This window comes from Periophthalmus magnuspinnatus, chromosome 9 (assembly GCF_009829125.3).
Source record: "Periophthalmus magnuspinnatus isolate fPerMag1 chromosome 9, fPerMag1.2.pri, whole genome shotgun sequence".
NCBI lineage: Eukaryota > Metazoa > Chordata > Actinopteri > Gobiiformes > Gobiidae > Periophthalmus > Periophthalmus magnuspinnatus.
This window is the reverse complement of record NC_047134.1, coordinates 13231447-13257055: the sequence shown is the minus strand read 5'-3', so window position 1 is coordinate 13257055 and position 25609 is coordinate 13231447. Positions and strand designations below refer to the sequence as shown.

Genomic DNA, 25609 nt, shown 5'->3' with positions numbered 1-25609 from the left:
GGAGCTGTCATCAAACACTTTCTCTGTACTTTTATAGAGCAGCAGACCCACCCCCTTGCCTGATTTTCTCTATGGCACTTCCTTTGCTCATCCTCCACAGGAATTTTCAGCAGACTTTCAGCACTGATAATCTTATCTCCTCAATTATTTGCACCGATACACGTGCATGCGCACTTCTAGAACATTTTCAGCCAAGTTAAAAAGAGGTCAACAATCAGTTTTCTTTTCTTTTAAATTTTGTTTGCCCCTCTCCAAAAATAAACAAATCACTGCAGCCTAATCATGTAGTTGGTTCTTGAATTATAAACTGGTGGTGCCCTGGATTTAACTTGAGAGACACGATCCAAATAACAAGTGCTGTTGCCAAATTCCATGGTGAATGCCCAGTGCCCAGGCTGGGCCCCTTACACTGACTCTCTGTCTGGAACAGCTAAGGACAAACTCTGTTAATGGTTAAAGTAGGTGCAAAAGTAGCTCAAATTACTCAGGTAAAATGATAAAATGTAAACTGTAGTTCACTAATTGCATTTTAGTGCTAACACTTGAATTATTTAAGGCATCATGTGTGAATACATCCCTGTTTAGGTTTGACTCTTTCGAGGCATGTCTAGAACCTTCTCTTGTGACGTGTTGTTGTATAATCGTCCTTTTACATAGACATTTTTTCATATCTGATAAGAGCTACTGGACAGGTTTGAAGCCCGCATGCAAAACATCTCAGAAGTGCAAAAATGTCCTTGTGTAACTGTCAGAAGTACAATGTTGAGAACTGTACAATTAAATTATAAAACATGCTGTTGCACAATGATATTTTTGATTAAATCCTGTAGAAGCAGAGTTATGTAAGAGGCAGTGGGTATGTTTGTACTTTCTGCATTTAGCCATTAAACACAATTACACAACACCCAGTCCCAGAACTCTGTAGCTACATACATCAGGTCACCACTGGAGGAAGAGGAAGTGGGTCCAGGCCCTTTGTTAATGACAAACCAATGTTTGCTACTATTTAGATTTGGCTTTTTTCAGAATATAAAAGTGTATGCACCAAACCTGACAATGGTTGTGGACATTAGGCGTAGTCAGATGGATGTTTGTATACAATGGTCATTTCTTAAAGTAGGCCTACATAATAACTATTGATTTTGAACAAATCCCAGTCTTGTGATAGTTTAAAAAAAAAAAAAAAAAAAAAAGCTTCTTCAGGCTTCTATGATTTTGCAAGTTCAAGGAAGAGAGAAGTGTTGCCCCTATTTAAATAGATTGATACTTTTCAGCTCATCAGCATACCCTTGTGATGTGATCCTAACTGTAGGCACTGCTCTGTCTGAAGCTCTGTTAGACTTTAATCTCAGTTTGCCTGGAATGAACTACAATAGGTAATATCTGATTTGTGCAATTAAGCAAGTCTCTCACACAAAAATGTGTCTGCTTCTGTGTCCTTAATCAAGATAAAAATAAATAAAATCATAGTCACAATCTAGTTAATATTAGCCACGCATTTATTCAGTGAATCATGCTCTTGTTGATAAACACCTAAACAGGACCCTCAATGCTCGTATTGATCACAGGTTCCTGAAAATGTGTTGTTAAAATCCATTTTGTATTTTTTCCTGAGTTTTCTGACAATCTAAAAACTTATCAGGCTGTTTTTGGCTAAAGTGTGCATTGTGTCCACCATGGTAACTGCTGAACATTCTGCCATAGTATCAATGCGGTCTGTATTATTGTTTTGCGAGCTGCTTTACATATTCACTGTCAATCCTGAACTGGACCTAAGCTGCACCACAGTGTAGAACACTGCTGACATCTAGTGGAAAAAGAGGAAAGTGCTAAGTTAGAGGACTAATAAATCTGTGAGGTGAGGACCATTCTGTACCCATCTTTACTGACTACAGATACACCAACTCTCAAAATCATGCTTCGAAGAAATCAGATTAGCCATATTATAAGAGGCATCTGGCCATCATTTGTACGCTGCCAAATTCGCATCATCTACAAAAAAAAGAAAAAAAAAGATGAGATGAGCCCACAAGGCGTCCAACAGTATGTTTGTATATAAAGAACAGGGGCAGAGGGGGTACCACTATAGTCTATGGAACATGATACTTAATGACTCTCCATTACAAGAATGCAAGTTTCTTTCTCTCTGTGTACCTGGACCAACACCAGTTTTGTTATCGCTCTATGTGCAACCTATATGTTACTTTTTACTATCGTCACATCCACAGACTGTTTTGTATGATGGCTGTTAAGGCTTGAACCATCATGAAGCAATATTTGCAGTTAAAAAACACATAGGGATTGCAGTAATTATTATTGTTGTTGATCTCAACTATCTTTGTTTACGCAAACATACTGTTGTTAAAGCTGTCAAATTACAGTTGTTTCTAAATTACATTTATCTCTTCTCCCAGAATAATCAGAACATATTTTTGTTCAAAATGTGAACAAGCCTGTGTAAGTTTTTCCAATCCTACAAGAAACTGGAATGTTTGTTTGTTTGTTTTTTTTGGTTTTTTTTGAGACAGTGTCCTTAATACTGATTTTGCAGACCTGAAAATAAGATGTAGTAAGTAGTCCAGATTCCCAGTTGAACCATACCCCAAATTATTCATTTTTCACATTTCACATCAGCCAGCTAATCAAATACCCTTGATTTCACGTATTTAAAGGTTGTGGTAACAAAATATACTTTTACAAGTTATGAATTACAAGCATCTTATTACCATATTGGCTGTGTTTTTACAGTTCTAAAACATTGTATTAAAGTATTGGGTTATGCATGTTTAACCTTGTGCTTGAATGAGAAAGGGGATACAAAGCCTCTCTTGTTCTATGTGGTGCTTTATCCTCATTACACTTCTCATTTGTTTATACTGTTAACCTCCCTCCTCCTCCAGCCTTCATTAACTCTCTCAGCGTTTACAATTACTGCCCCTCACTTGTGTGCTTAGTGTTTCCAACAGGTTATCGCCAATGGTCTGTCCTCCGATGATGGGCAAAAGTTAATGTTTATGAGAACGAAGGCATTAAATTTATTGTATTTGAAAGCTGAGATTTTAAAGAGAAAATAGGAGCCTAAGGAAAGACAGATGAGGACAGTGCAGAGGGAAAAGCAGGGCGCAAAGGAGAGCAAAAGACAAAAAGTAATTGGTCCTATGATGGCTTCCAGCTGCATGGACCCCAGCCAACCCAAGTCTTCATGTCATGCATTCGCACGCACGCTAACACCCGCACACTCCAAGTCTGCAGAGTCCCATAAACTTGTAGTTTCTGACAATGTATAATGTTGTGATTCCCATATACACCAATAACTGCATCAGTGAGATACAAACTGACCCCCTAAAAGCTGGAACACAATGTTTAAAACTGACATATTGGGTTTTGTTCACAATGAAAAAACACACAAAAAAACATGACCTCTTCTATGCAGACATTAGCTCATTTGCTCATTTGCACATTTTACATTGCTCATTTTAACATGTCTGGATATCAGGAACCCTCTATTATTGTTTAATTTTCATCTCAAACCAACATTTTTGTCATGTTGTGAAATTACAGTTGTTGCCAATGTTTAATTAGACTTGCATATTATTAAAGGTGCACTATGTAACATTTCTGGTGGACAGTCTGCTGCCTGCTTGTTTCCATGGAGATGTTGTTGCTTTGCCTAGAATATTATACAGAGTGGCATTGTGTCATTACAAGTCAGTAAGAGTTTTTTGAGCAAAAACAATTAATACGGTGGAACAATCCCAGCAAAACAATTACATTTCTATGGAGACAACCACATGGGAGACGCTACATATTCCACCTTAAAATGTGTTGTATATGTATTGTGGATGTACAGAAAGAAAAAGACAGTTAATTAGACATGACCTGTCAGTGGCTTGCTTGACAATTGATGTAAACATAAGCGTCCAGATGTGTAAATGTATGTATGCCTTAATGTTGCAGACATCTGTTCAGGAGATAGTAAATTAGCTGCTTTCTCCGCAAGCGTTGAGTCTGTCAGTCAAACAAATTGCTCACATGTTCAGAGTGTGGATTTGTTATAATCACACACTGACGAGCGGAAACACTGTAAATAACATAGCCCATATAAACGTGTGTCTTCACAATCTGATAATTTGCAAACACTGTCAACAGATTAATGAGCTGAATAAATAATACACCGAGCAGAAACAGAAATACACAGAGTACCAAACGGACTGGAAAGCTTTCCTCCAGGTTTTCCAATTAAAACACTGCTCTGGATTTATGTGATCATGTGCGCCATCACAGATGTTCCCACTAAAAGTTGTCAAAATGTGGAGATTGGAGTTGGGCTCTTTGTCAGTAGAGTTTGAAAGTTTTAATGAGAGTTTGGGGGTTTTGGTGGCTCTGTGTGATACTGTAGCCTTAGATTTTGAACTAATACTGTAACACCCACAACCAGGTTTTATTCAAATAAACTGGATGACTACCAGAGCTGTGTGGTTAACCATATTTGAATCTAATCCAATCATTTTAAAATGTCAATAATCATCATCTGTGATAATGAGATGTTTACAGCTAATTATCTTGTTGTTGTATGTTGTTATATTCATGATAAGGTTAGCCTATGTGCTTTTATTTTGTTTTTGCATAATTCAAAAGTTCAGATTTGACAGGTGTATGTTTGCGTCAGTGACTTGCTTTTTAATTACATCTACATCACAATGTCAAAAACTAAATGGCCTATATTGTAAAATGGAATATGAGCTATTCCTTACTCAAAGTTGTATTTTTATTGATTCATGCGTGTTTGAACAACCCTGTATTGTCCTGCATTTGATAATTGAGTGTTTTTCACCTCCTATCCCCGCCCACTACTCTGAACTAACATGACTGCTGTTGAAGAAGTCGCAGTCATCTCACCTGTTTCCATTAACAAGCCATTTTAGATAAATATTGCAGTTTACGTATGTTATAGTGTAATACTAAATCCCAGAAAAAACGTAATATGTCTTCTTTAATGTCTTTACTTTGTTTTATGTTCATATGTTTTTATTCAGCCCGTGTCCATGGTAATGCGCGTTAATAAACTCTGGGTTCAGATCACACAGCACTTGATGCGTGTTGGCACAGTGAACCCAGTGCATCTCTGTCTCACGTCAAAGCCTCTCTCCTCTCGCTCAAACGCAGACAGCCCCTCTCTGCTCCCCTCTGCAGCAGCTGGAGAAACCATTAGCAGCTGGGCCCTCAGAATAGAGAAAAGTCAAATTATTATCGCTGACATTTCAATACTGCCTTTAGTCTGAGCTTCCAAGAGAGCGGCCAAATCCATTCAGGCTAATCTAGACCCCTCTTCAAAAGGCTTATCCCTCTCAAGACCCCTCCTCTCTAAACCTTTCAATGGCTGCTCGTCACAGTCAACCATTTACAGTGTACAGTGCAGTAAAAGACCAGTTGTGTTGATATTTAAGCCACTTTAAGACTTGGAATGACTGTGTGCATTTAGTGTAGACAGGGGCAATAACTATATAGTATTTTGATTTGTATAGGCTAATTGACTGAACAGGTTGACATTATAGATTGCATATAGTTTAAAATTGAGCTGTAGAATTTGTTGTTGAACCGTTTCAGATTGCAGATTTGTTGACCTTGTTTTTGGTTAATATCTCTGCAGTTACTTGGCCTGTCCATATGAAATAAAAACTGACAGTTCAGTGTCCTCTCTGTGTGCAGAAACAAACTATATCGGTGCTATATTTTCACAATAGTTTCAAAAGTGATGGCATAATTCAGTTAAAATGTGTGATTGTTTGAATAAAATTGATTTTAAACTTAATTTGCAAGATTATAATGGCATATTTGTGGACCCTATCCTTAACAAAAAATAATCTGGTTAAATGTTTGAGGATTTTCTGTTTGTTATACAGTTATTTCAGAGTTATATGGGCCCCTGCCTTCCATCTAAAATTATGTCATCATTAAACTGTAGAACATGAACACATTTTATTGCAGCTATATACTTTATTTTTCCCCTCTCTCAGTCAAAACTCTGATATGTTTATAGCTATTTGGGGCGCAGTAGTATAGTTTCTGGTGGCAGTATCAATAATACAGTTGTCTTCTTTTTTTTTGTTGTTGTTTTTTATAGTTTCACTTCTTCAATTGAAAGTATCTCTCACTCAGTGTATTCTTACTCTGAGGTTGCCATATCAAATCGATTGCTTTCTGGTGTTCATTGATTTTGCATGTTGATTTGATGTTCAGCTGTTCCGTCTATATCCAGGCCTGTGTGGCTCCCTGCTGCTAAATGGCTTCTTCTAAGTACTGACATATTAATAAAGGTACTTTATGTAGTTAAATTCTTCTGGCTTCACATGTCTGAATGTCGCACTGGTCTGACGTGTTCTCAGCATTCACAGCTACTTTATATGAGCAGCGATCGGGCACACACAAGAGCCTTATTATGCATGGTAGTAAATGACTAATCTTTAATGAGACCCACAGTTAACCTTTTAATGGCTCTTTATTAGACTAACGAGCTCTGCCTCTGTGCGCAGCAGAGGAAGTGTGTGTATGCTGATTGGAGAGCACAGCAGTGAAACACTAATTAAGCTGTCGGATGGTGCAGTAGATTAGGCTGCCCCCCTGCAGAGGCTCGGCCCCGGTAGGCAAACAGGCCCCATCCCTCAGCAGGCCAACCCAAATACATCCCAGCTCTGCACCCCTCCACACACCCAGAGACCCTCCAGGAATTATTACTCCTCAAAGTCATATCTATGCATGGCTTTGGAGAACTGTGCCAAAAATACATTCTTGTCTGGAAAATGACATGATCTACTGTTACACATGGAGAAACACTGTCTATGCTTCAGTTAACCACAGCATTTAAAACTTCCACCACAAAAAGAAAACAAGAAGCTCAGCTCTGACCACAGATAAAAACAAAGATGTAGCCAGCAAAGCACTATTTATTTCAAATAAAAATGTTTCTCACCGACTCCACTTAGGTAGTAAACCGCTTCCTATAGGCATTATGCTTATAATTGTATATTTCTATGTTTGGTACATACAAGTTCTGCAAAAAAATTAATTACATTGAAAGATGAAAGACATAGCTTATGCCCACTCAAGTTCAAAGCATACTGGGGCCTGTCATCATTTGTATTTTGCTATTATTGAGAATTCATAGATCTTTTTTAAATTAAATTTTTCCCCTATTGGAATATAGTTAGCTCCACTGTATCACTTATGCATTGATCATCATTCATACAAAAATATACCGGTACTTGCCTGGGAATTGTACCAGCAAATGAAGCTCTCCCATCCTCAGCAGTAAATATCCCTTGTAAATGTGATTTATGCACACTACCTCTAGAGTGATGTAAATCTGTTTTCATCTCTTCCAGCTCTGACCTCATCACTTATGTACATCAATAACATACATCTGCTCTCAGTTTACAGGAATTAATGAGGAAGACGGCTTTTTCCTTTGACTCACTCTGATGAAGATGTCTTTGATCCTGTCACATGACCATCATTTGGGTTGCCTTAAAGGTTCATAATGCAACTTTTTAGATCAGGGTGCATCACCTGCTTGTCTCCATGGCGATGCCGGGAATGTTACAATCCAACTAATTTATCTCCATGGTAACAAGCAGGCGTCACCCCAGGTCAAGTTACAGGACATGTGTGGAGAGGCAAGTCCGTTCACTATAAGAATCCCTTTTTTTTTTTTTTTTTTTTAAAGATAATATTCATTACACCTGTAACTGTGGAACATTCTAAGCAATAAAATCTCCATGGAGACAGACAGGTGCCATACTTCTCCCGACCAGAAAAATTGCATAGTGTCATAGCCTTTAATCAGGGTGATAGTCAATTTTATTTACCCGCAAGATTAATATTTTTTCTTTCTTTCTTTTTCTTTTTTTTTTTTTATTACATTTCATATTAAATAAATTAATATGCAACTTCATGTATCCAAAATAATAATTGATAATCATCTTATGTTATTCAAATTGTATTGTGTCCAACATATTTCAGTTATACAGTGATTCATTACTTCTGAAATATTGGTCAAAAACTCACTGGAAAATTATCTAAGACCTCAACAACACAGATCTCCTTATAATAACCACACACCTTTTATTAATCTGCCTAAATATGTTCCCCCTCCATTGGCTGACAGCTCAGGGGGCCAAAGTGGGGTCCCCAATACACACACACATACACAAATACTGTCAGTACTTTAGTGTTGACACAGTCCAGATGTGGGCAGTTCTGTTCCAAATGAAACCGGGGCAGCCATCCAACAAGCTCAACCGCTTTCTCCCCATCAAATGATATGTTTACAATAATACTGTTCGGAGACTCCGGAGACACACGGTCCACACACAAATTCCTTAAAGCAGGGGAAATGAACTCATGGAAAAACTTGTGGAAAAGACAAATGCAGTTGGTTTGTTGGTGGTGTGTTGAGGCAGAAAACTCGTTGAAGATATGGGATTTGACAAATAGACTGATCAAAAGAGAAGAGGGAGTGATTATTATTGCCTTGTTTGGATGTGCCTTGTCAGTCTGATGGGGAGACGAAGGCACTGGATGGAAAAATAATAGCGTGGTTATGTAATCTGGATCAAGGCCAGAGCAGACAGAGGAAAAAAACACTACAGTTAGTCCAATGCAGAGGTGCAGCAGGTCAGTCGGTACCTAGCAGCTCTTCATATCTACTTCAGACACACAATTAGTGCACTCTGAAAGAAGCTTAATGGACAATTACCACACACCAACACTGAGTCATTTTATCTCATTATCACTATTGCTTTATATTCGAGTAATTATTGTGCTAGCCTAGGGGTGTATGTATTCATTATGTTGATTTGCTGTGCATCCAAGCAATTAAAAACCAATGCCATATGACTGCCGGTGATATGGACATATATATGTATTTTTTATCAGGTACATAAATTATGTATTTACCTATTTGCAAACGTATTTACTTAACCAACTGATTTTTTAAATGACGCCTCAAAATGTCATTATCACTATACTGTGGGTTGTATTTTGGCTTTAAAAGATTCAAACCAAGCTTAAAATTAACAAAAAACTTTACATACCAATAACTCGCATAACAGGAGTAGCTTTAATATACAAAATTTGAAAAAAGAAATGGGTCCACACTACTCACATATGCTGCAAATGATTTATTTATCTCACCAGGATGTGATACGTTCGAGCATATGTGCGTTGTGCGAACCTATTTTTTCAAATTTTCGTATTACCTGCTCGGATCCTGCACACTTGTTTTCGGATGGATGTGTGTGTGTTCTCCCTTAGTCATTAGTTTTAGTATACAACCTATGCACTGTTATTGAGTATAAACAAGTCCTGAATAAGACTTGGACAATCTGATAAAACAGATGTTACATTTTTGTCTGAGAATTTGTTTGTATTAGTGTGTACTTTTCACAAATGTATTTATTGGTTTGTAGTGCTGTCACAATACAAAAAATTCAAATTATAAGGACTTAATACTAAAGAACCAAACATAATTCTCAGCATTAAATAATGATACTTTCTTTAATATTACTGTGTGTTTTATATACAAACCACATGGTAATCAATCAAAACCGTTCTACTGAGGAATGGTTCCATTTTGTTCTATTCTATCAGTCTGTTCTTATTTGTTTTTTCAGTATTGATACTTATCTAGTTAAATGATTATCTAGTTCTGACCCTATTGTTTGGTATCTGGGTCATATTCTTGTTTGACAGTCCTACTATCGATTGTTATTAATGATTGAAGTGTCTCAGTGCTGTTTCCTTCACGAGCTGTTAGCACACGTTTGTCGCCCCGGTGATGTGTGCCTTGCCTGTCACATGGTGTTAAACATTTATGCCTACCTGACAGCTGGCTGCTTCATTATGTGATCGCACATGGCAGATTCTCTCACACAGCCTCTCAGCCCCACATGTAAAAACGTTGGATGTGCGCACATAACAAATGCATGTGATACAGTAAATATCTCATTTCCTTCCATTTGTTGTCTTGGACTCTTTCCTAAAGCTTGAAACACAGATCTGCTTGTGAGATGATCTTTGACAAGCTGCTGAATCTAAAGAACTGAAAGATTGTGATAATGATAATCCACTGGTGCGTCCCAACCAGTCTAGGCCAGCTCATTAGGGGGAAGTTATTAGAAGGAAAAGTGCATTTAACAGTGTGTGGAGCTATACACAAGCTTTCGCTGCAAGACCTACCAACAGAGCAATGCGCAAGTCTTTGAAATAATGTAACGTACTGTATAAATTATATCAGGTTTATGTGGAATAATGATTTGTTTACTGTGGCGTGCATCTCTTCTCTGCTGCTTTCACCAAGAATATCTGAATATGTAAATGAGTCATGTGGGTTTGGGTTGTTGAGGATTGTCATTTCTACAAGAGTCTGAGTGTTATCCCTGTATTCTGTGGGCTCTATGTGGGCACAGCTGAAATGAACTGAGAAAAGTGAATTAATCAGAAAGAGGAGTTGTGCAACTGTTCACTATAGAAGGTGTTCCTTGGATTCTGTATATATTTATTTACATTCATTTTTGAACTTTTACTATGTGTGAGGTGAAGGTGTAAGGTGAATCTGTGAATGAATGTGACAGTAAATTGCCATTATCACTTCTGGTATTGTCCTGCAATTTGTGAATCTGGTTGCTGTGAATAGTGTTGTGTTGTGTTATTTGTTTTTAAATAGGCTCCATCCTGTATCTAATGACAGAAGAAAGAGGACCAATTGACTGTTTGTCATGATCAGAATACATCATTGTAACAACAGCTCAGTTGTAGAAAGTCTTGAAATGTGAGTATATTAATGTGTGCCTGAAACATGTGCAAATGCTGCCAAAAACTGAGACAGACACAAGAAAAATGTTTCTAGTTAAACTCAGTATCTGGGCCTTGTCTTTTATTTTGCTGTTTAGGGGCTCTGTAAATTGCAGCATTGTTGTGTATCTCAGAGCTGATGCAGGTGTAATGAAGTGTGTAGCTGTGCCAGCTTCAGCACAAATGCCTGTGGTGCTGCCTTCCAGCCCTGCTCTGCACAGCTCACAAACACTACGGACCCAAACCAACCCAGGAGTTGAAATCATTTTTAACGTGGAGGCATGCTCCCTGTGCGTCACATAATCTCATTCACCGAGGGGTGTGTGTGTTCGCTGCAGGGGGTCCATTAATAAAATATGACTGTATCATATAATAGACCAGTCTGCCAAATTACAGGAGACAGAACGACAGCTTATTAGGAGGACCAGGGAGGAGGAGTGTGTGCGAGGGAGAGCGGCCTGAATAGAGAGATTAAGTGGCCTTCTCTCATCAAAAAGCCACATTACCTAAGTGTTCACATCATTAATACGATCCAGAGCCAAGATACTAACAATGGCATTGACTGTGAAGGGAATCACATGACAAGGAGTTTGAACAGAGCTCAAAATCTTTTCTTTTTTTTTTTACAAGTTCATCTATTTCATTAGACAACAGTGTAGATCTCAGGTTATTTCAAATGCTGCTTGGAGATGTTGAATTCAGTGTACATTTTATATTACTGTGCAGATTATTTTAAGATCCAGATTATTGTTGAGATTGAGGCCTACAACTTTTTTTAAGAAATAGTTTACCTTTTTGGGAACAACACATGTCTGGGCACTTCATCTTTAACGCTGAAAGATATAGGGCTGAAATGTCTCCAGTGAACACCTTATCCTTCTGCTTAAGGCTATTTCCACAGCACTGTGTATAGGCTATATAACTAACATCACATACACACACAAACCTGACAGACACAGAGCAGGAGAAGCTGGGGACAGACTCAAACTGCCGTGAGTCACCCTGTCACCGTGGCAACTGCGGCTCCACACAGCTCGCTCTCTCTGCCACATATCTCCCGCATTATCTTTGAGCCGCACAGAACTTCCCGTGCCACTCATTCCTGCACTGATCTTTGGAGTGGATCAATGAATAACGCATTGAGCTGTGCATTTGAATCGCAGGTCAGATTTCTATCATTCACTGAGTAGAAAAAAAAATGCATTCTCAAGGTGCCACTTGGACAAGACAGGTAAAGTGATGCTCTGTTTGCAGTGGGTGTGACAGGAGCCCGGGGCTTTTGAAGGGCTCTGAGACGCTCTGATGTGTTCCACCACCAGAGGGTGTCTTTCCAGCACTGCCATGACAGAGCACTGAAGGCAGGGGGGTGGGGTGCACATGCTCCCTGTCCTATCCATCTTAATAAACACCAGCAACAGTCATCCTCTGAAAACACCAACACAGATAAATTACTCAGTTACATGGCACTTAGGAGGCTCTGTGCTGTTGGCAGTGACTAATACTCATTTATTGTGTGAAATTAACCACATAGAGCTTATTCACAGCTTTTTAATAATTATGCTCTAGTTTCCCGGTCAAAATATTGAAATGGATAACTGCAGCTTTGGATATTATAAATAATGCTGTATGTAAAAAGACTTATTTTTGAACAGTAGTAGCCAACTCGATAATAAGCTGATTGTTATACTATATAACAGGGTATACTTAACTGAAGAAGTTGTTGTGTCATCTTTCTCACTTGCTCAGTCCATGTCTCTACATCATTTATAACTGAGTGAAGTTATTCAATGTGGTTCTATTTTAGGCTTATTCATTTATGATATAATGTTACATGGCTTGCAGATATGTCATTGAAATTCATTGAGCTCCATCTTCACATTGAGCTTTGTCAGATTACACTCAAGATGACGCTGCAACTTGAGAAGAAATCATTGCTTTGAAGTGTCAAGTGTAGCGGGCTCTCACTCGACCTCGTGGTGCCTCTCTCCTGCGGTGGTTGGGCTGTTTCACTGATGCAGGTCCTGTGTTCCTGCTGGAGGAGGTGCACAGCCATGTGGGCCCATTTACAGGGATGAGTGCTGTGTGCTGTGGGTGCAGCCTTGACTTTCATCACAGGTTTTTTTCTGCTCAGGCTCAGTGGTGCCAACAGTACGATCAGTACCACAAGATACACACATTTGGGCAGCTCACCCTGCAACCATGGTAACAGAAGAATTTTACTAGTTGGCAGCAGCCAATAGTGGGGCACTTCCCACTTATCCTCATCCAATAAGAAGGCAGCGAGCAGCCCAACCCTCTAAGACCTGTCACTGCTGGACTAGTGCGGGCAGGATTTAGAGTTGTAGGCTTAGCTAATGAACATGAGAGTGCAGTGCAGCGCAGACATGTGTGCAGAGTGATAGTGAACAAGTGAGGATTTCCCTGCTCTGAAGAACTACATGCTGCCACCATGGGCTGTAGACTCATTAGCTGTGACCATCTGACAGCAACACAACACCAGTGATGCATGCAGCATCCTGCATCTCCACACATTAGCTCTGACTCACTAGAGTTTATTGACATGTTACAGTGGAGCTTTAAGTAGATTAGAGCTTTCAATAAAACACAATCCCCCCCAAAGAATAAGAGAAGTGCCACCATGAGCTGTCAATAAAGTCATTTATTATTTCACACAATGGATGACATGAACAACTTCGACGTAGTTCTTCTTTATAAGTGCTCAATGCTGCCAGCCAACATAAGGTTAGCAAAATAATGAGCTTTTCTTTCTGAGGAAAGAGAAATTATAATACAGAAAATAACCTACAAGATCATAAACATGTCCAAAAGCATGCCAGCAGACATGGATATACATATATTGCATGTACATATGTGCTTAAGACATATATCTGTATGCTGGCCAATGCAAATACAAAATATATGTGTACATTTACACATACATACCTGAAGGATATATGCATATGCATGCGCATCTAGTATTTACTCTATATGTCAAATATTTGCAGTTTTTTAATATTAATACAATGTACAAAAATGCTTCATGAATTAAAAAAATTCATTACAAAAAGAAACATATCAAACCATGTACAAGTTCTGCTCCAAATGTAATTTAAATTCAACTTTTGCCTTGTCTAAAATATTTATGCATACAATCTGGTTGAGCATGCAAATAATGAAAACCCACTTTAGAAAAGTTTGAATATAGTAGGTTGTATACAAACTCAAATATGCCCACACAGTTAGAAGAGCTGTCTTTGTGCTCAAAATAAGTACATTTATTGGTTTTCATCAAAGACTTGTCTGCATTTCCAGCTTTGAACATTATAGCTTAGATCTGGGTGATGTGAGAATGACCACATACACAACTGTTGAGAAGGATTTGACTCAATGATCTAGAGGAAATACTGCTGCCTTGCCCTTAATCTAGTCATATTATTCCTACATCTGTGTTTCTCCTGGAGCCACTGGTCCAGACTGACTGATAAACTCAACAGTAGCTCTCTTCACTGCATCATGCATCTGTAGTCTCTGTGTAAAGTGAAAGCTCTGGGTTTGGACAATACTTGTCAGTGTTAGAAGGCACCGGAGCATTGGCTGGTAGAAAAGACAGACAAGACAGAATCGACTCCTAGCTCTTCGAGTCTCCTATCACAGACCAGTGTACACAGGGCTGAGCTGCGAAGTGAAGGGTCCCTAAAACTCACGGAGCGTAGTCTCCATTAACTACTGCAGAGCAGACACAGGACTTTATTATGAACCTCCCTCTGCTACCTCAAATCTAGGTGCTGCATGTTTTGTTTACTGGTGTTTCATAATTACCCAAATACCCCATTACCCCAGTAATTTTTTTTAGTATCATTTTTGTTTCATGTAAATTTTCAAGGACTGTGCCAATGACCTCCAATAAATGCTGCAACACAACAGTGATTTTAGAAGAGAAGAGATGACTGGTGAGTTAGGGAATAGCCTGAGCCTAGCAAAGCTTAGCCAACATTCATACTGGATGGACGTAATAACACTAAGAACAACAACACTTCAATACTTAGAGATACATCTGCTTAAGGCTGTTCTGCATGGAGCTGCAGTAACTATAGTTCATGTATTGATAGTCACTTTCTGCACAAATTATTACTATTCACAATTCTGTCCATATGAATGAAAATACCACTTTTTCTGAAGAAGGGTGGACCCAGAACTGAATTTTCTTATAAGGTCATTGCAAGGCATGGCCTGATGCATAGCAAACAACATTGTATGAGCATGTGTTCTCCATGGCAACATCATCTGCTGCTATTCTGCCCAGCACTTAGCTGTCCAATGACTGATGATACTGAGTCAGCTGGAAGGAGGCCTAAAGCTGAGTGGTGTGATATCCAAGTATGTGATCTACAATAACATCTGAGTGGGAGACAGTGGCATGATCTGTGTGACAGATTAAGACACATTCATATTTTGGGTCAGGTACACTAACACTGTTTTAGGTTAAAATCAATGAAAGAAAAACATAAGGCACAAGTTGAATTGCTGAAACTGAAATATTTCCAAGAGTGCGTGCTTCTATAATGAAATACTGTTTTGAGGAAAAGACAAGCACTATTATGTGCCACAAACACTGTAAAGATGAGCGAAGCATAATGTCAACATGAACATCCAGGATAGCTACATTCTGAGTTCACATAGGAATGCTTTTTATTAGTGCCAGTGACACAGTAATCAATATAACAAAACACATTCTTAAACTGAATTCTGTTACTTTGGTTTCTAAACCTACTACTCTGGATGTGTTAAATAGAAAAACAGGGATTTAATTTTCAAAACAATGAGAGGGAGCCCCTATTTGGATCAGGGCGTTGCTTTGACGCTTTTGGCTGCGTAGCCTGCATATACAATTTGATTAAAATAATGCATGCTCTCTGTAATGGTTCACCACCACAGAGGATCAAACATAAGGCTGGGACTAGCGTGTAAGTGCTGCATTTGATTGATGCAAGGGTATGTTCAATAGTGCATTAAACCAATTTTAAGGTTGTCCAAGAATACACCTGATTCACTTTTATACTGTAATGCCCCCTGGATATATACAGTACACAGTAATGAAACGTATGAATGAGTATGTGGTTCAGTCTGAAAACAAACTTGTTTTGAGTCACACCCATGTCTGGTTTTGGTTATAAAACAATACACATCTTTCATTGTCTATGGTACAACAGATCTATTTGACATATTTTATGCCAGTACATGTCTATAAGCTGGTTTTCCATTGTACAAGGCAGGCAAAAGTAGTTTCTATGTACAGTCTCAACAATCTCTTCCACCATATTGCCTTTAATTCACTGCCAGAGAGGCCCAAGCATGGAAGAATAAAACAAACAAGGTTTGTCGAAAGACATCCAGCTACCTATTGGAGATAAAAGATGAGGTTTAAAAAAGTTCTGCCTTTAACAGAAACAACAAATGTGTAAAGGGGGCCAAGTCAATGGATAAGGTGGCTTTAATACTGCTGTAATCCAAATCTTTGACAAACTTTCATAGAAAGGCAAAGATAAGCAGAGATGCACAGTTTAATACAACTTCCCCATCCCCCTGCTGGTAAAGATATGGCTGAAGCCACATTCAGATATAGCATCATAAAGGACCATACACATCACCATGTCACAAACATAAGAATTACGTTATTATCCTACCCTATCAGGACCAAGTACATATAGATTTCTGTAGCATTAGATCAGTATCAAAGGGTACCATATAGTGCCATGTTAAATAAACATCAGAGGAAACTTAAAAGGCTCATGTCTGGTTTGAATGTAGCAAATAGAGGAATGGCACGATGCGTGTCCCTTCTTCCTATTTAATCAAAGTGCACCAAGAAGTCCCAGAATAAGGGCACTGCATCTGACTTCTCTCCCTGTGCTCAGAGGATTCAGACAGTCCTTGTCTCTTGTCAAATTACTGACCGGAGGGAGCCCATAAGTCGTCCCTGCTATGGGGCCTGCCCCTGCGTTTCCCACCTTTAGCTGGAGGCACAGAAGTGGCCTGATGGACCACAGTCTCTATTGTGGCTGCGATAGAATCGTGATTGGAGAACTCCAGAGCCTCAGGGGTCAGACTGGATCTGACACTCTGTCTACCTGGCAGGTCGTCACACCTCTCCAGCACCGGCATCCCCAGAGTCCTCCCATCAGCTCTCCTATCAGACAACAAGTCCAAGCCTTGCTCCAGCCCGCTGGTCACCACACACTCTACAGGCTGCTTTCTTGGTCGTCCTGGTCGCCTCTTGATGACATTGTTTCCTGTTTTGGCTTGACGCTGCAGGCGCTTGGCACGCAGAATCTTTTGCACATGCTCAAAGTTCAGTGAATGCATCCTTCTTACATTATTCTGGATCTGCTCCACTTCACGGCGCTTGTATCTTCGCTTACCAGCAGCACCTGTGAACAAAGAAACAGATCATAAGCAAGGTGTTACCAAGTAAAGTGGATATAGACAAGCAGCCTGTGTAGAAAAAAGTCAAATTTTATGGTAATATTTTTGTCAGGATGAACTCATAAAAGACACCCTTTTAGCTGGTGAAAAAAACTCTTATTTTGCGTCAAGAGCTTCCTGCTAATTCCGTCATATTCATGTAGCTTTTGAAAGCCCAGCTGAGCCAGGAGAGCATATCCTATCCTGTAATTGTCTATAAGAGAGAGCTGTGAGGAGAGTGGAGAGGAGGAGATCCCATTCTGCTAAGCAGGAAATCCACAGAAATGTCTCCTTCAACCATTTAATGTTGCTACACAATAACAACTCTGTGCATCTGGAGCCCAGACTGCCAGAATGCCACTCACAAACACATGCATACTGATGCATTTATCTGCTTACACATCCACACAAGTGAAAGGACACAAACTGCACACACAAACCAAGGCTTCAGCAGTTCAAAAGGGCTGAGCTCAAGAAATTGGAGCCATATTGTTCCCCTCACACTGGTGATTGGGCACTATGCCCCTTACATGCTGTTCCTCTCTTACCCATAATTCTCAGTTCCACTCAACACTTGAACACCAGTCTACATCTTTCATATTTCAATTAAACTAGTAGCACTGCCATACTCGATTTCTTTCTCAGTTTCAGAATGCTTCCTGGTCTTGTCCGTGTCTGTCATTCTTTTTGTTTGTATCCCTGTCTTGTTTGGAGACTCCTCCCTCCTCTCTGTCTGGGCACTGTTCCCAGGGCTGAGACTGAGGCACAGCCAAAATGGAGGAAAAGCACAATCAGACACCAGTCCCTGAGCGGCGTGCACAACATGCAGGGTCGCTTTTATGAGCTTTTACTGCAATTGCTGGGTTCTCTGACCAAACCTCCAGTGTTGCTTTTCTATATAAAAATATACATCATCAATAACTTAAAGCTTTACCAAACACAGAAAATAAAGATGATAAAGAAATGGAATATAGAATCAGTTAAATCACACATTTAACAGTATTGGAACAGAGGGCACTGTGGTTACAGAGAAGATAAAGATGCGCCACCTTCATTTAAAACTCAAGGGAACATCACTCCTTATTGTTGCTGAAGAATTCAGGCCAGGCAGTGAAATTAGTCTAATGCAGAAAGCACTAAGTAGCAGTAGTTTATGAGCTACACACAAGTGTGCTCCCATCCCGCTCTCTCTCACACACACACAAAGTAGCAGAAATTTATGAGCTGCATACACGCAACATAAAACCGGTGACCTTCAGCAGTGAGAGGGGCCATATAGCACTGAGGACCTGTTTCTCTGTGGGATAGGAAGTCACTACACAGCTAGACTAGACTATCCAAATGTGTAGAGAACAACTGCATAAAAACAACATGCAAGTTATACATAGCTGGAGATGTGATGTGTAAACATTATTATGTGTTTAGGTAATGCCTGTATATCCCTAACTGTCTCTGTAAATGCATATTCTTATATATGTGCTTGTTGGGAACGGGCGCTCATATTTTAATTGGACTAAAGCTGTTAAGTGAAGCAGTAAGTCTTGAAAGAGGAGGGGCAGAGAGGATGAGGAGGAGAAGGGTAATGGGGAAACAAGGGGGAGGGTAGACTGAGCAGGGAGAGAGGGAAAAGGACTAACCAGGGATGTGTTTATGTGGGATAGGGGGAGGAACAGGAGCAGAGCAAGGGCAAGAAGTGCAGAAACAGCACAAGAGGGACCAGGAAGGACGAGAAGGAAGAACGGTAGAAAAAGACTGTGGCTTCTCAACCAGGGGGATGGTTGGGGGAGTGGGGGGATCTACGTGAGTCATCCGTGCCGGTTCCCCTGGGGTGGGGGTGTACTCAGAGCCCCTGGCTTCTCCTCCCCTACTACTGGACTAGGCCCCAGTCATTAAACCCCTGGCTGCTAGCCAGCTCTTTTAACACAGGCAAGGGCCTTTTACGGCGTGTCTGTAGAAAATAAATCACACTGTGTGAATAATATATCTCTGGCAAAGGCATTGGCAGTGGCGGAGGGAGGGAGAAGACGGAGAGATTGGTGAATTATAGTCATCTCTATCCATGCATTACGTTCTTTCTATCCCAGCCAGATGTGCTCAAGACAGACTAATACAGAATGTACCAAAATATGTTTCAGCTTCTGAGAGACAGGGCTACCCTGCTCTTTTGTCTGACTACTCTGCCTCTTTGTTTGGTTTACTTCCATTCTGGGCAGCACATACAGTGTGTATTGAATCATTAGTAACTTAATATGAACACAAAATTATGTTATTTACAACAAAATATAGATACATGACACATTTACGCAACAGTGCAAATTAAGTTTAACAGTCTTGAGACTAGAAATGAAAAATATATAACAGACCAAAAAATCTTAAATGTGTAATGACTAATCAGCAGAAGATGATTTTCAGTTGAGCACTTATTCCACCACCACCTATATTCATTAACATGCACTGTTCTGACTATATAAATAATAATATTTTGTATCATACTGTAAGCTTCTCTTACCTGTGAGTGAGGGGCTGGTACACTTGCTCTGCCCAGGCTGCTGCCCTGCAGTATGAAACGACATGAGGCCTTGATCTCCAAACATACTGAGCCTTGACTTCTTGCCTCTTCCATTGCCTTCCTCCTGTGTGCCCAGAAAGAGGTCATAACCTGGCTCTGGCCGCTGTGACTCACTACTGTAGCTGTTCAAGAAGCTTTTGATTGGCTGTCCAGTTTGACGCAGCGTGAGCTGGTTGTCAGAGAGAGAATGAGAAGGCTGCTGATTTGGGTCCTCCCCGAACATCCCTAAGCTTGGTGCACGTCCACTGTTCTTCTGCTTTTCCAGAGGATTGGATGAGGCCTGACTGAAGTCTCTCCTGTCTGTCATCATGCTCAGACGTGCATTTGCTTTGGCCCCACTGAAGAGTCCTCCCAGATCCTGGTGGTCCCGTGGAGACAGCAGCGGCTCATCTTTGTGCTTATGTTTGTGCTTGTGTTTCCTCTTGTGAAGCCGAAGACCACCTGCACTGCTATTGGCCAGGCTCTCTGCTCTCACTGAAGCCCCCTGCATTGAGCCACTAGCTCCGTGGAGCTTGGTGCCCGGCTGGAGATTTGAGTGAGCTGCAGAATGGTAAGCTTTGGGAGGGGGGACAGCTGGCCTCATGAAGGGCGAGGAAGGTGCTGGTCCTAGCGAGGGGTGGGGCAGGTAAAATGGTGGAGCAGGAGGGAAATATCCCAGACCCAGAGGGGGAGCATAAGGCATGGCATAGGGCGCTGCATAGTAATTGCCTCCTGCTAGGGGATAGCCATATCCTTGTACAAAAGGCAGCTTTGATGTGATTGGCTCGCTGGCTTTGGCTGGACGACCTCGTCTCCTTTTTGCCTTCAAATCAACACTGCGACGCATGTAGGGGCTGGGTTCACAGGGGTAGGAGTCATAGGTCATGGGGTAGAAATGGTGGAAGTTTAGGCGGAATATGGAGGGATATGGATGCTGTGGGTAGCAAGTGTATCGCCGGTGAGATACTCTTAACTGCTGTAGCTTTAGGACCACCTGAAAAACAAACAATAGTTATTGTAACCATCAACAAACTGAGCTAAAGACTTTTGCTTATGTGGACCTTTCTAACCTCTTCTAATTCAGCCAAAAAGTGTAGATGATCACGGGTTTGTAAACACTTCCTCTTTCTTCGATGATGTTTCTGTTTCTTCTCTTGCTGTGACAGGAAGTTATCCACTGAAGTCACCTGCCGCTCACAGTGTGTCCTGCGACCTCTGCTGGAGGCGTCAAGAGCTGCTGCCTCAGGAGTCTCATATCCGCACAGATCAAAGGAATACCTACGATGAAGGTAAAGAACACATTAAATTACATTCAAATTAAAATTGAGGTGTGATTGTAACTTATTATTGTCTTAGTGTCTGCGTATGTGGTAAAGAATCTCCCCTCGGGGACAATAAAGTAAAGTCTGAGTCTGATAGTGAAAGCTATTGTCAAATTTAAGCGCGCCTGCTCACCTGCGCCTTGAGGCAGGTCCCTTCTCTGCTTGGTCTGACGTGCTGTTGTTGTCAGTACCAATCCCACTGTCACTAGGGATAGTCTCCTCGCTGTGGGACTCACTGATGGGGGATAGGGTCGCCTCCTTCACAGATGCCCCTTCAGAAAGATGTGACGGTGAATTAGCTAGAAGACGAGGGGGAGACAACTTCCACCCCGCAGAGAGGAAACCCCGTCCCAGTGGCTTGGAAGGTAATGCAGAAATAGGCTGTAGACTGGGCATGGAGGCATCAGCCCTAAGTGAAGGAGAGGAGGTGGTGGAAGGCACTGCACTCTCATGAAGACCAGAAAACAAACTCCGTTCCTTGGTGGATGATTTTGAATCTTGGGTTTCTGCTCGTGGCTTTCTCCCTCTTTTTTTGCCAATGTAGATTGTTCCTCTCTTGCTAACGTTGATCTGCTTTCCAAGCCGTGCCTCTATTGTTGATGCCACTGCTGTCATCGCTGTAGTGACAGGAGCTGATGCAGATTTCAAACTAAGAGGACCACCCTGACTAGAACCAGTCAGAATCTCATTCAGGATACTTTGCATTTTCCCAAGCTTGACTCTACTAACAGGACGATGCCCTCTGCCACGTTTAGAGCTAGCCACATGGACTAATGAATTTAATGTGTGAGTCTTCCTTTTGCGGTTCAGAGCTGCAGAGGATGCCTGGGAGAGCGGGCTCGGAGGTGAGGTGGAGGTCCCCTCATGAATAGTCTCCACGGTCAAAAGTGGCTGCTTCTTAGGACGCCCTCTCTTCCTCTTGATTGGAGTGTGGACAGTCAGGCTGTCGGTGTTGGTGTATAGAGGACTGGATGGGGTGATGGGGAAAGGAGATGGGGGGTCCACAAAGGGTGAAGGGCTGGACTTGTTGTCTCGTTGGGGTGATAAGAGACTGGTGTGTTTCATAGCCTTCAGATAAGACCACCTGTCCTTGCCTTTGGTTAGTTTGGAGCTGCCTGTGGAGCTGATGCTGTGGCTAGGGCTTGGACTGCTGTTGGATCGAGGTTTGGGGCTTGGAATGGGACTCATGCTGGCTCTTGGGCTAGAGATAGGGTGTGGACTTGGGAGTCCCGGAGTTGTAGACGGACTGGGTTTGCTCATATTAATGTGAGTGGGTTCTCTATGCTTAAGAGAGTCAGTGCTAGTCTTAGGACGTCCAACTGGGTTTTTCTTAATTTTGTTTAGGTCTGGGTCATGAATATCTCTCCTCTCTCCCTTCTCTCTTTTATCACTTTTATCTGATCTGTCTTTCTCAGATCTATCACCACTTCCATCCCTGTGACTTGTGAAGTGCATATCATTCTTTTGGGGGTCGTGCTTGTGTGCCACTTTTGGTTCAGGTGGCCCGTTTTGATGTTTCTCAGTAGAGTCACTATCATGCAGTTGATGTGATGACTCTGTGGGAAAAGATTCATCAAAAGAAGGCTTCCACCGTCTCTTTCTTCCTTTGCTTTCTTCTGTCATGCGATTCCCCTCCTCTCTCTCCTCTGGATACTGTTCACTTGTTTCTTCATGCCGGTATTTCGACCTCTCCTCCGAATGAGCAGGGCTGTCTTTTTCTGGCTGCTTCTCCCAAGAGACTTCTCCACTCTGAGGATTAGCCAGCACCTTCTGGGACTCCTTTCTGCCATACTTCTTCTTGATGTTCCCAAAAAGCTGCTCACTGACCTCTTGCAAGCCTCTTCCCCTAGAGATCAAAAATAGAAAAGATTTATGCAGTTTACAATGGAATAGTGTAGAAAATACATGCACCAAACATGGAACTCAGAACACCTATAATATATCAAGGTAATTTTTACTTGCTGCCTTAATTATACCATGCATGAACAGGGGTCATGATTATGTGTTTGTTAGATCAGTGATGTTTGTGTTAGTAATGTTAGTAATGATTTTTGATATATGGGTAGGGTATTTTAGTGTACACGTCATACATATGTAGCACTGAGATTTATTATTGGAAAGTAATTTTATTTTCGTATTTTTTATTAACTTATTTATTTGATATAATGATTGGACAAGTATGTACATTAGATGCGTAACATACTACAACATTTATAGCCAAGGCTAATTTGCAATGTCCGTCCCTTGAAGGAATTTTACAATAAACAAAAAACACACAGGGTTCACGTTATAATTAGACATATTTATAAAGGCAAATGTAGGTGCTCATTGATTGTTTATTAGTGATTATATGTCTGACTAGTCGTTAAAACCTGTTTAAGGTCATGTTTAAAACCACACCAGCCTAGGTCCAGTTCCAGCTCAGGGCTTAAGGAGTTCCAGAGTTTAGCACCCTGGACAGAGAACGTGGACTGCCCAAAGGATGGTTTTGGGCAGTCCAGCCACAAAAACTAGATACTAGATACTAATTTGAGCAGGTATTGATAAGTTGCAATTTTCCTGAATATTTTTAGAAGCTGTTTAAAGACCATGTAGTTAAAACAACTGTGATTATTTTGAAAATAAAAATAAAATTCTATTGTATAAAGATATTTGATTTAAATTTAAATCAAAATTGAGATTAAAACATTAGTGTCATGAGAACTCAATTTGCAACCATAATGCATTTTCCAATAAAAGATTACCTGCTGAGGGATGTCAGGTTGAGAATGCTGGCGTCTGTAACTACAGGCAGTTGTAGATCAGGAGTGAGAGACCTCTGTGGTGAGGGGCTGTGGGCTGAGAAAGCTTGTGTCTGCTCCAGAAGAGAGCTCCTGGTGGTCTCAGGGTGGTTGGGATTGTCTGGTGAAGTGGATGGGACAGTAGATGTGAGCCAGTCCTGGGTGAGGTGATGGCCATGTCTGTTGAACTGCTGTGTCTGCTGCGAGTGAGCAGAAATGGGGGCGGGCCGGGGTTGGTGTTTGGGTGGGGTAGGATCTCCCAAAAGTTGCAGCAGACCTCCCTCTCTCTGCTCAGGCATTCTGAACTGCCGCTCGTATGTCTGTGGACACACAAGTAGAGATAGTCAGTGCATAATATTCCAGTCAATCTCTTATAACAAATTTAATGTTATCATCCAGAGCACCTACTCCATTTCCATTCTTCAAAAGACTCTGCATTACTCAATAGCATAGCTTTCATTTGAGCAATTGTTTCATTTTTGTGAGAACATTTTATCATTGTTTTGCCACTCACTAATCTGGTGTTCTATTCTTTTCATGGCAAGGCTGAAGCTTTTAATACATCCAACTTCAATGAGCACACAGTGTGCAACAAAACAATGGGCTTGTTTACAGAGCAATTAAATTCCTGTGGCAAGGATGTAACATGCTGAGAAAGGTGGGGGTGGGGTGGAGATGGGATATTGAGCACAGCATAAGCTCTTATGGCAGTCCAGTCATTTGCAGCACAATAAACTGCTGATACAGAAAAACTTTAATAAATGTAATTAAAATATATTCTAAGTAACTGTACAAAATGTATCTTAAAGCTGGTCTTAACTGAAGATATAACAGTGTGCTTGTATCCAGATGACAGTGCGGGGCTTATTGTACCATGGCTCCATGATCAATGCCTCACAGAAGATGAGAAATAGAGCGGCGGATGGCCTTTGTGGTTTAGCCTGTTATTAACAGACTCAGTGTGACGCAACAAGACACTGTTCTGCTGCGCTGCAGGGATATGTAACCTAACCACAGGCCTGCCTCTCAGCATGTACGCACAGGCATGCAACACAACACAATGTACACATCTCAACAGCTCTGCCAAATGATAATTTCACATGCAAAAGATTAAAATGCCTCTGAGATTTACAGTTACATGTGTTAAAGGGAAAAGCGAGTGGTTTCACCCCCAGATCTGCAACATTTTGACACATGATTAGCACTGGCTTCATGCTGACCAACACACAATACAAATCTAGTAAAGCTTTTGTGGTAGTTAAATAGCTCCACAAACTAAAATGTCCTTTTGTTGTGTAATAATCTGAACATTTCAATGCTCAAATTAGAACTTCACATGTATTTGCTTTGCATGTATTTACAGAGCAACCATGTGTGTTTTTACAACATTCTGTATAGTTTATTTTCCAATTAAATCTGATAATGGAAACATTTATGGAAATGCAATTAAATGGAGACTACTATCTATTCAACAAACCATCCTAAATTATTAATTAGCAAACACACAGAGACACTCGCCCACAAACTCACATGCCATCTTCACAGTCTGTGTGTAAGTGTGAATGTGTCTGGTCAGGGACACATGAGAGGACACACGAGGAGTCCTCAGAGAGATAGAATGACCGACACCCGATGCACACATGCCT

The 25609-nt window shown here is 40.8% G+C and overlaps 1 protein-coding gene across 1 annotated transcript in view; it reads right to left on the bottom strand.

The window, feature by feature from the left end:
• Window positions 1-13492: 13492 nt before the first annotated feature.
• Window positions 13493-25609, bottom strand: part of setbp1 (SET binding protein 1) — a 28166-nt gene continuing 16049 nt past the window's right edge. The window contains exons 3-7 of the mRNA XM_033973421.2: window positions 23928-24283; window positions 21317-23029; window positions 20932-21139; window positions 19823-20855; window positions 13493-17279 (exon numbers count right to left, since the gene is read on the bottom strand). Of these exons, the coding sequence (XP_033829312.1) occupies window positions 16798-17279; window positions 19823-20855; window positions 20932-21139; window positions 21317-23029; window positions 23928-24283 (3792 nt within the window). The 3' untranslated portion in view covers window positions 13493-16797. The remainder of the gene's footprint in view (window positions 17280-19822; window positions 20856-20931; window positions 21140-21316; window positions 23030-23927; window positions 24284-25609) is intronic.